Source organism: Mangifera indica, chromosome 8 (assembly GCF_011075055.1).
Source record: "Mangifera indica cultivar Alphonso chromosome 8, CATAS_Mindica_2.1, whole genome shotgun sequence".
Classification (NCBI taxonomy): Eukaryota; Viridiplantae; Streptophyta; class Magnoliopsida; order Sapindales; family Anacardiaceae; genus Mangifera; species Mangifera indica.
Genome location: NC_058144.1, coordinates 4,726,826 through 4,738,654, shown reverse-complemented (window position 1 = coordinate 4,738,654; position 11,829 = coordinate 4,726,826). Strand labels below are relative to the sequence as shown.

General features: G+C 34.0%; 1 protein-coding gene across 1 annotated transcript; it reads left to right on the top strand.

The window, feature by feature from the left end:
* The first annotated feature begins 5,352 nt into the window (after positions 1–5,352).
* On the top strand, positions 5,353–9,273 carry LOC123223084 (conserved oligomeric Golgi complex subunit 5-like). Its single transcript, XM_044646151.1, has 3 exons — positions 5,353–6,494; positions 7,068–7,541; positions 7,815–9,273. The coding sequence occupies exons 1-3, from the start codon at positions 5,394–5,396 to the stop codon at positions 8,754–8,756; spliced, it is 2,517 nt and encodes an 838-aa protein (XP_044502086.1). The 5' UTR covers positions 5,353–5,393; the 3' UTR covers positions 8,757–9,273.
* Positions 9,274–11,829: the final 2,556 nt, after the last annotated feature.

Sequence of the window (11,829 nt, the reverse complement as noted above, 5' to 3'; positions counted from 1 at the left end):
TTCACAAAATGTCAACTAAATAAAGTTCATGAGGCATTGCCACCACTATAATTCTTCTTCAATATGTATTCAATCAAATTCAAGCTTTAATTGATCATACTTCACTTCATTTTCAACTGCAAACTTGTTTACATTAACGGGCCACAGAAATAGCTCACTTCCTCTTTAGTTTTTCAGGGCAGATAAATAGCCAAGTTTCATGAATAAACACTGGAATCAACATTAATTACCCACAAAATTGCTTGTTACCACCATAAATCTTGATAGAATTTGATTAAAACATAATTCTTGAGACCTAATAATGTGTTTGGTTCTGGCCCTTATTTTACATAGTAATACTGCAAATTTATCTTTAAATTTATGTTTATTTTATGATAAAGTAGATGTAACCAATGATAGAAGTCTAATGAAAACTGTTCCTGAAATAACCAATATCAGCACTTGAGATCCTCTTATGAGACCAAATGAACACAATACAAAATTCAAAAATAAGTCACCCACAATAAAACTATTCAGAAATTGATAATGAAAACAATAGCATTATAAATAAAGAGCAAAGGGAAGTAAACCTGGTAGAGTGCAATAAAAGCAAGATATCCGTCTACAGAAGCCAGAGCTATATTGACAACAAACAAGTCAAGAGGATAACAACAAAACACGGCTGATCCAAAAATCATTTTCGTTTCAGATTGAAGCAAACAAAGAAAGTAACAAGAAGATGTTTCTCCTAGTTATGCATCTGAAGAAACGAGACAAAAAGTGTGAGAAAGAGAGCTCGTGCTTGTTTGTTTGTTGATTAATTTATTTAGTGTAGTTAATTAAAATTAGCCGCAGGTTTGACGATGATGATGCGTACGGGCAGAGACTACGAGGAGTAGAAGACAGGAGATGTGTTCACTGTTGGATTAGTTATTTGAACTGTCTCTGCCATTCACTGTACGACCCTTAGATGCCAATTATTCGGGTCTAATTTGCATTTGTTTGTGGCTTGGTATGCAGGCATGGATTGAAGCAATATCGCAAAGGTTGGGCAGATGGACCGGCATACATAAAGCAGTGTCCAATCAAGAGAGGACACACTACACTTATGATTTTAACGTCGCTGGAGGATGGATTCCTATCAGATTCCGAGCTGCTTATCCGCATAATTAAGTTTTTCTCTAGCTTAAATGCAGAGCTAGAGCATTATAACAAGTGCATTGTCATTGATTTGTAGGTGTTTGGTTTATGCATTGTCAATCATGTGAGGGAATTACCATTCGTGTTATCAAAGGAATAAGTTTTAGTTGTTATATTGTAATTGTTGTTATCGTTTGGATTGATCATAAACTTGTTAAAAATATGACCATGCCTGGACCTTTCAAAAAGCTTCTTTTTTTCTTTTTTTTTAATTTTTCCTTTACAGCAGGAAACAGAACGGTATTTGACCATCCTACAATTTTCATGATAAAGGCCAAATGACTATTTCCCCCCTAAGTTTTAGTCTAATTTCAAAAACATATCCACAATGGTTTAAAAACTCAAATACTCATTTATGGACAAACTTCTATTAGAATTTTTTATTAGAAGTAAGAGTGGGTAAAATCATTATTTTACCACTAAATCCTAAAACTTTAAAAATTTATATCATTTTCTCCCCATGATTTGGAAAACTAACTAAGTTTTGAAGAATTCACTTTTTTTTCTCATTTCTAGGTTTCATCTCCGATCGCTTAGAGAATCCGACCATTGATCTTCTTTGACGAAGGACAACCTTTTTTCACCCTTAGTCGTATCTTCCATATATGGATAACGCTTCGTTATCCTTCTTGGTAGTGGATGGTTGTCCTTCGTGGCTAGATATAGAAGATGTGTGAAAATTGTCAGCGATTGGCTAGAATGATGTAGCCGAAGAAAAGAAGCAAACCCTAAAAGTGAAATGTTAACTTTTTAAGCTTTAGGTGGGATGAAGTTATTAATTTTTTAAAACATGAGGGTAATGATATTAATTTTTAGAGTAGAGTGGTAAAATAATAATTTTATCTTTATCCTTATAATTGAAAATTCTAATAAAAATTACTCTATAAAAGAGTGTTCTTTGGCCCCTGATAAATAAAGTTAGCACTATAAAACTTATGCCATCGTGGTATACAAGTTAAATGTATATGTGTCTACCTGGACAAATTAATGAGACACTAAGAGCTGGCAAAGGAGAGATATGTAATGAAACGTTTATTTTATCATTCAAAAATGTGTTTATTGTTTTATGCATTAGCCGTTAAGGAGGCCAGCACGTAAGGTTGACCAGATTGATAGACAAATAATTAATTGAACGGTATTGGATTCCAGTATTTACAATCATAACAATAGCCTTTTAGTTTTAGCCGTTGCAGAGGAACGAAGAGAAAAATACTTGAGCATGGAGTTCCTTGGAAATATGCAAGTGAACTTAAAGAACTAAAATGACGTTTTTTTGTTGAAACCAAAAGCAACCGAAACCATCCTACTTACAATTCATAGTCTACATATATATATACTCACACAAACAAAGCAGCAGCAAAGCGAAGAGAAGAAGATAGATAGAGAGAAAGAATACTCGAGAGAGAGTTTCGGATTTCAGATTTGTGTTGTTAATGGCAGCGAAGAAGAGTTGGTCATTGAAGAAAGTTATGAGCAAAGAGAGAAGTTGGTTTTCGTCGTTGAAGAAAGTTATGAGCAAAGAGAACTCGGTGTGGCCGTCGAAAATCTCAAACGCTTTCAAATGGAAACGCCTCGATTTTCACGTTGACATAGTTGATGAATTAGCGTTCAAAATTATGTACGTTGTGGAAGCCGTTGTTCTTGTCTCCACTGTCTGCTTCTTCTTCCTCTGCTTTGGCTGTAGCTTTTGATTCCTACTTTCCTATCTTCTTTATTCTTTCATTCTTTCATCAATGTCTCTGTCTTCATTTTTTTTCCTGGATTTCTGTCTCCATTCTACTGCAGTTGGGATTAGTTGAAATTAAAATTTGTTATTCGATTATTATTTTTTTTAATGAATTTGTTGTAGATTTGCAGTTTCTTAATAAATTACATAGAAGATTTGCAGCTTTACACATTTTTCTTGAATGTAAGTTGCATTGGTCCTTTCCACTTGGAAAGCAACAAGAAAACGCGCAGGTCCACTTTGGCCCAACTGTAAACACTATTAGATGGGTTATCAATCATCATGTCTTACTTTAGTAGTACATATTAACTATTGGCCAATCGACTATATCCCACCCAACTTTTACTAAAAATTCTCTATCAGACATAAAGGTTATTATTTTATTAATAATATTAATAAAATATAAAATTTATTTTTTAAAAATTTTAAAATTAATAATTTCATATTTTTTAAAGTTTTTTAACTTTAAAACATTATATTTTTCCCTTTAATTTTTTCTTCACCTCTTTAACTTTCATCTCTTATGTTGATAGTCTCCCCTCTCTATCCTAAATTCTTGATAATACACAAAAAATAATCTAGAATAGATTACTTTATCAAAGATAAAGAGATTATGTGATAAAAAGATCTTCGGATAGTGATTAGAGAGATAAAAAAGGGAGAGAGGAGATGTGACTTTTCAAAATTAAAAAACTTTAGATATGGGTGAAATTATTAATTTTTAAAATTTAAAGAAAAAAATATAATAAATTTTATATTTTTTAATATTATTAATAAAATAACAATTTTATATATATTTTTATCAAATTTTATAAATATGACTTTAAGAATATGTTAAAAGTTTGATGAGAAATAATCCTTTGACCTTAATTATTATAACAAATATCATTTCACTTTTTTAAATGTTCAGTGTTTAACGATCAAATGGAAGAATATTCTTTTACCTACGAAAGATAAATAAAGAGAGAACTTCTATTTTCCATCTAAGTTTTGGCTCTTGATATTTATCCACGCTTTGAAGTTTTAGAAAAATAATCTTCCATCTTAATTAAGTGTTAGTTTAAATAGTTTTTTTTTTTTTTTTCAATTTGCAGAATATATATATTAAAGGTTAATATTGGTTGCATCCTTAAAAATATAAACTAATAAATTTCTTTCACAAATTTTGGAATCAATCTCTTACAAATTCACCTCTAATAACAAAATTAAGTTAAATCTACCTTCATTCATATCATCGAGATGTAATTCAATTGAATCACAATATTTCAAATGTAATTTCGATTTAATCATCTTGTCATACATGTGGTCAAGTATAATTTGGTAGGATCTCATCATCTTCAATACTATTCTAACCAAATTACATCTATTTGGATATAAGTTATCTAATTTTACACTTTAACTAGTTTGGTGTAGGCAAATTCCACTAATAACTTTTATTTAATTTTTAATTATTAATCTTAAAATTAATATAAATAAAAAAAATTAGGAGTAAATATTGTTCACCTTTAATAAATGTTACAGCGCCAAGAAAGTGTGAAATGTTAATTTTAATCTTTTACGACTACTTTTAACATACCTAGCTGACCGAACTTGATAACCGATGAAAAATCATTTTTCTGAAACCTTGCGGGTGGAAAATTGCGTTGTCTCAATGTAAAAGTTAGAAGATAATTTCCTCTTTAATTACATTTTTAAGAATGTAATACTTATATTTCATGATAAGATTTATTAAAACCCCCACAAGGAAAAACAGAAACGTCTCTTGATATCCAACAACACTAAAAACAAATTAAGAAAATAGAGAAAATAATTATTTTTCACCTAAATTTTAGTTCAATCTTAAAATTATACTTATAATAAATAAAAAAATTTAACACCTATTTATAGACTAATTATTATCCAAATTTTCAGTTAAGAATAAGATTAAGGATAAAATCATAATTTTTTTATAAACCTTATAACTTTAAAACTATATTATTCCCTCCAAAGTTTTAAAAACTAATATTTCAATTTATTTCTTTAAGTTTAAAAAGTTTATATTTCATTTTTAGGGTTTGTTTCTTTCTCTAGTCACCATCATTTTGATTGATGATTGACCTTTTTCATCTATTTTTCAAATTCAACTACGAAAAATGATGAAGAATAGATGTTCAGACATGACGATGAAAGATCTTTCATTAGAGAAGACCTTTGTTTCTTCTCAATTATTAGTTAGTTCTCTAAACCATTGGAGATAAAACTTGAAAATAAAAGAAGTAAATTTTTTAAAATTTAATTATTAGAAAGTAAATATAAATTTTTAAAATTAAGTGAAAAAATAATATAAATTTTTTAGATTTTAAAATTTATAAGAAAACATTTGTTTTTACTTTCGTTAATATAATTTTAATTTTAGATTAAACCTTCAGTGGGAAATTGTGCTTTTCCCTGTAAAATATATCAAACCATACAAATCAAATTGTAACACTAAATACTTCAGTCTCACAACATGGCGTCACCGGCAGCCCTGTCCAGCTCTTCCCCACTCCACCGTCTCTCCACCTTCAAAAGCGCTTCAATCACCACACCAGCATCAACAACAGCACCACCAACAGCAACGACAACCTCAACCTCACCCTTAGACGCATTCGCCCGCGATCCAATCCTCTCCGCTTTCCTCTCGCCGTCCTTCTCCTCCACTTCATTTTCATCCGCCGCGCTATCCTCCGGATCCCCCGCCTCCACTGCCGAACAACTCCACCAAGCCATTCGTCTCTTGGAGAATCAACTACGCTCCGAAGTACTCTCCCGCCACACCGACCTTCTCAATCAGCTGTCATCTCTGAATCATGCGGAACACGCTCTCTCTACCGTTCGATCTGCCATCACATCACTACAATCATCCGTCCGTCGCGTCCGATCCGAGCTCTCTGATCCCTACAAATCTATTAAATCTAAAACCGTACAACTGTCGAATCTCCACCGTGCTACCGAACTCCTCCAGCACACGATCCGTGCACTTAGGTTATCCAAGAAGCTTCGCGATCTTCTCTCGGCGTCTGAAGCAGACCCGGAAAAGTTAGATCTGACGAAAGCAGCGCAGCTTCACTGCGAAATAACTACAATGTGTAAGGAGTATGAGTTGACCGGCATTGACGTTATTGATGAGGAGTTGTTTTGGGTTAAGGAAGTGGGGGAAAAATTGAGAAACGAAGCGATGAAAGTTTTAGAAGGAGGAATGGAAGGGTTGAATCAGGCGCAAGTAGGGACGGGATTGCAAGTTTTTTATAATATGGGAGAGTTGAAGGTGACGGTTGAACATTTGGTGAATAAGTATAAGAACATGGGAATGAAGAGTGTGAGTGTGGCCTTGGATATGAAAGCGATTTCGGGGGCAGGTGGTGCTGGGTTTGGGCCGGGAGGGATAAGAGGCTCTGGAACGCCGCAGATTGGAGGTGGGGTAAAGGCTCGGGAAGGGTTGTGGCAGAGGATGGGGACTTGTATGGATCAGTTGCATTCCATTGTTGTTGCTGTTTGGCATTTGCAGAGGGTTTTGTCGAAAAAAAGAGACCCGTTTACTCATGTATTGCTGCTTGATGAGGTTATTCAGGTAGTTGGTATGTTTATTTGTTTTAGTGTTTTGGTTGACGCAGTTGTTGTATGGTTAATGGTGGTATAGAGAATTTTGGTTGGCATTTTCAGCATTGGATTTCTTCATCTTCGAAGAGTATAAAGGCAGTGCCATATTGAACTTTATATAATACGTCGCTTTGCTAATTTAATTGGCACTTTGATTGTCTGCCAGAAATATAGTTCAGGCAACTGAAAAAAAAAAAATAGAGGGCTTGGATTCGGATTATGGACCTTATGGTGCTAGTGTGAGAGTTTGTAACTCAGATATCTAAGGACTGTTTCTTCTGAAAGTAATCATTACTTTAGAAGCACACTCAGAAGCCAGAATGTAGTGGTAAATTTGGAGTGAATATTTATCTCTTTCAACTGGATTAGGTAGATAGGGTCATAGAGTTATGTTTTCTTTTCACCATGATGTGTGCATAAGGCTTGATTTTCATTAATGATTTGCATACTTCAACTGACTGCTTTCAAAAATCTCCATGTTCCTGACTGCTCTGGGTTCATTCTCTTTCTTTCAATTCCTTACATTAGTTGTTATTGTGAACAGGAGGGTGATTCCATGTTAACAGATCGTGTTTGGGAGGCACTTGTGAAGGCTTTTGCAAGTCAAATGAAATCTGCTTTCACTGCATCAAGCTTTGTCAAAGAGATATTTACCATGGAATATCCGAAGCTCCTTTCCATGATAGAGAATCTACTTGAAAGAATTTCTCGTGATACAGATGTCAAAGGGGTTTTACCAGCTGTCAGTTTGGAAGGAAAAGATCAGATGGCTGTGGCTATTGAAACATTCCAGACATCTTTCTTGGCCCTCTGTTTAACGCGCCTATCTGATCTTGTGAATACTGTTTTCCCAGTGTCTAGCCGTGGAAGTGTTCCTTCGAAAGAGCAAATTTCAAGAATTATATCACGTATTCAGGAAGAGATTGAAGCTGTACAGATGGATGGACGTCTGACTCTCCTTGTATTACGTGTAATTGGCAAGGTTTTGATCTTGCTTGCAGAACGAGCTGAATACCAGGTAATTGTTTTTCATACATGGTAAAATGATTATAATTGTTTCCTGTAAAGGGGGATGAACTAAACTGGCTGGACAATTGTTTTCATCAATCTGTTGATCTATGATAAATATATCTCTTTTGTGCAAGGAAAATATGCAAAATTATACAATATCTGAAGCTTATGTTTTTGACAAGTAAACATACAATAACTATTTCAAGGATGCCACTGTTTTTTTTCAGACCTGCTTGTGTTGGAATTGCTTGAATAATATCAAACTATATTCTCTTGGCAGATATCTACTGGTCTTGAAGCACGTCAAATATCTGGTCCTGCGACATCAGCGCAACTCAAGAACTTCACATTGTGTCAGCATCTGCAAGAAATTTATACACATATATCACTGATGATCTCAGGACTGCCCACTCTAGCTGCAGATGTGCTGTCTCCTGCTATTGGTACAATATATGGGGTTGCCTGTGATTCGGTTACATCCTTGTTCCAAGCAATGATTGACCGGCTTGAGTCTTGCATCTTGCAAATTCATGACCAGAACTTTGGTGTGCTTGGCATGGATGCTGCAATGGACAATAATGCTTCACTTTACATGGAGGAGCTACAAAAGTGCATTCTTCATTTCCGTAAAGAGTTCCTATCCAGACTGTTGCCTTCTTCAGCTAATGCTACCACTGCTGGGACGGAAACTATATGCACTAGGCTGGTTCGGAGCATGGCTTCCCGGGTTCTGATATTTTTTATCAGGCATGCTTCTCTTGTAAGACCTCTATCAGAATCAGGGAAATTGAGGCTAGCTAGAGACATGGCTGAGCTGGAGTTAGCTGTGGGACAGAACTTGTTCCCAGTTGAACAACTTGGCGCACCCTATCGCGCACTGCGAGCATTTCGGCCTCTTATATTCTTGGAAACATCTCAGTTAGGGGCATCTCCTCTTCTTCAAGATCTACCACCAAGTGTTATACTTCACCATCTTTACTCTCGGGCCCCGGATGAACTGCAGTCACCACTGCAAAGAAACAAGCTTACACATGTGCAGTATTCATTGTGGCTAGATTCTCAAGGGGAGGATCAGATATGGAAAGGGATTAAGGCAACTTTGGATGATTATGCAGTGAAGGTAAGGGCAAGAGGAGACAAAGAGTTCAGCCCTGTATATCCGCTCATGCTTCAGCTGGGGTCGTCTTTGACTGAAAAGCCTCATACATTGCAAAAGCATTAATGACTAACCTTCTTGTAAACTAGTGTTGTTAAAAAAAGAAAGAATTGCCTTCACCAGGTTTTTGCTTTTAGAAAGATTTAGTACATGGTACGAGTGAGGAAAATTCATAAATAGATGTGTCATTCTGATAGACCTCCTATTAAGTAGACTTATCAAAGAAAGGGCAAAATGGGTAAGACAGCTCAGATTACAGCAATTGAGATTGAAGATTCAAATGAAGAGCCATATCTGGATAACTCGAGTTCAAAGGTGGAAGCACACCCAGATAACTCAAGCAACCAGATAAGCCATATTTCAGATAGGAAGTCGTGGCTTTTAGGAGGCAGTGCTAAGAAGGAAGATCATCAAGGAAAATCTAAAGGGAACTGGAAAGGAAATAGGGGGCTGAGGCCTGGGGACTCTGGTTGACTGTCTTGGAGAGCACCAGTGTTTGGTTCGGTTTTCATTAGCTTTTTGTGAATAAAGAGTGTATGCTGGATTCCATCAATCAATAAAGATTATTTCATTCATCTGTCAATATTCAGTTTGCATTCATATTGAATTCACTACATTTCCACTGCAATTACAATTTATCACAACCAATACAGACTAATTATCAATCACAGAGCATGGAACTGGAGGAAGGCAGCAGCAGCAGCAGCAGCAGCCAGGTATGCAACACATTCATACTGCAATTTTGAGGCACAAACTATATATTTTAGTTGAACTTAATACGGTGTTTATAAATTATTACTCCCTTGAAGGTTGAATTGACATTTTGTGTTCCTGTCTAGGTCTCTGGGTTCCTACGCAAAATAAAGCTCTGACACCATTAGAGCAATGAGATCATTGGCTGAACAGCTCTGTATGATCCATTGCTCCAAGGTTCTTATTTTTACCTCATTAAATATACACATTTTGCAACTTATTATTGTATTTATCATTTCAAATGCTTGCTGGTGACATTGTTCACAGTTGGTTATGTGAAGTAGAATTACAATTCATAATGTTACAGTTTATTCTTTAACAAAATCTTGTTTTCTTAACCCATAGGACTTGTTTTGCTTACTCGTAACAAACTTCTATTGATCGTTTAATAAGCTGAAATCGAATTGAACATAGGTTGTCTTTTGTTATACCCATTTTCTTTTCCTCTTCAGTCTTCACTCACTGAAAAATTGATTTATCAGAATTTAAGTTGTTAACTATTGCTGATTTTTCAGACAGTTATCCTAGGCTTATAATGCCCATGTTTGAACTCTGGTGTGCTTAAAGTGGACTTGAAAATTTTCCCAGCTCCTGCAAACATCATCGCTAAATTCAAGGTGGATCCATTGGTGTAGCTTGGACACGTCAATTGGGTCGGGCTAAATGGAGGCCCGGCCTGAAGCATGAAAAAAAGCTCGGACACGATAAAGCCCGGCCCGGGTTTAGGGCTTTAATATTAAGCCCATGGACTGGGCCGACCTGGTCTGATACTGTTTATAAAATTTTTTTTTTTTCTAGGCCGCATAAACATAACAAAAGGCAGCAGAAGCAAAATCTGCTTCTGTCAAGCAGAAGCCTCTGCATAATTTAAAAAAAAAAAATTTTAAATAAATCTATTTTATTTTCCTTTATTTTCACTTTTATTTATAAATCTTTTAATCACTTAATTTCAATGATTTCATTATATTTTTAATCTTATTAACTTTCTTTCAAAAAATATCTAAATTCATAAATAATAATTTTTTATATTTATAATTTCATTTTTATTTTTATTTTATAATTGCAAAATATTATAAAATATTTAAATTCATAAATAAAAATTATTTATTTTTGAAGAATTCAGAGATTTAAATATAGAAGATGAATAGATAAATATTATATAGTAGATATATTTTATTTATGTTTTATAATTTATACCATATATAAATTAATTTATTTGTACTATGTTATCAATTTATAATATTTTTCATCATATAATTACGGTATTCCTCCGTCACAAGTGAGAGATTATAAATAAAATATTCGGGATGCTATTATTGGTTTTAATAATTGAAAAAATTTTATTTTAACAAATTTTAATTAATTTTTTTTTTAAATTGATTAAATGGGTCTGGTCGGCCCGATTAAAGCCCGATTCGACACGATTAAGGCCGTTATTATATGGGCCGGGGCCTTGGGCTTTTATATTTCAATGGGCCGACCCAACCCGAAGACCCGTTACTGTTTGGGCCTTAGGCCTGATCCGGCCCATTAGCCCAATAGGTTGGGTCGGAGCTGGGCCGACCTAGCCTATTGACATCTCTAGTGTAGCTTGTGCTCGTCCCAGGCTATTTTGTGATGTGTGTGTGTGTGTGTGTATATATATATATATTATATAATGTATTCTTTACATATTTAATATCAAGTCCTTCAGTGCATGCGCTTCATGGGTGTCTTCTTGAATTATTTTTTTGATGTGTTGCTTCAATATGAATTAACGACAACGAAAATTTAGAGAGATAAAATCAAGTGTGTTTATAATTTTTGTAGATTTAATCTAAAAAATTTAAACTAAAAAATTTTAAATTTACTTGATCTTATCTAACATATATATAAATCTTTTTTTAAATATTGATATTAAATATCTACACATGTTCTCTTTCCGTAGTGTATAAAAAGAAAAAAGTAATGCTATTGCTTTTATTATGATTTTTTAAGGTTAAAGATAAGGATAATTTATGTATTCTAACATATAAAATAATAAAAATATTTAAAATATAAAAAAGTGTAGTATAAATATATATATATGTGGCGCAAGATACAAGAAACAATAAAAATTCCAATTTCCCTAAGAAAAATGGTTATTTTATCCTCAGAAGATTCAGGAAATCGTAACAGATGATGATCCCGTTTTTCTTTGTTATTTCTGAATGAGATCTTGCTTTATCTGCCTCATCTCACGATATGCGGGTTGACTTTCGTTTCCCTTGCAATATATTTATTTTTTATAAAGTAGTTGTTGGTTTAGTTGACTTCTCAGGGTTGTCTCTATTTGTTTTGAGAAATACAATATCCCTTCAACAGAGTATGTATTCAATGTTCCCAAGTATAAATGATTCCAAAAAAA

Coding starts and splice junctions, on each gene's coding strand:
- LOC123223084 (XM_044646151.1), top strand. CDS start 5,394: ATGGCGTCACCGGCAGCCCTGTCCAGCTCTTCCCCACTCCACCGTCTC. Junction 6,495..7,067: donor TGCTTGATGAGGTTATTCAG/GTAGTTGGTATG, acceptor TATTGTGAACAG/GAGGGTGATTCCATGTTAAC. Junction 7,542..7,814: donor CAGAACGAGCTGAATACCAG/GTAATTGTTTTT, acceptor TTCTCTTGGCAG/ATATCTACTGGTCTTGAAGC.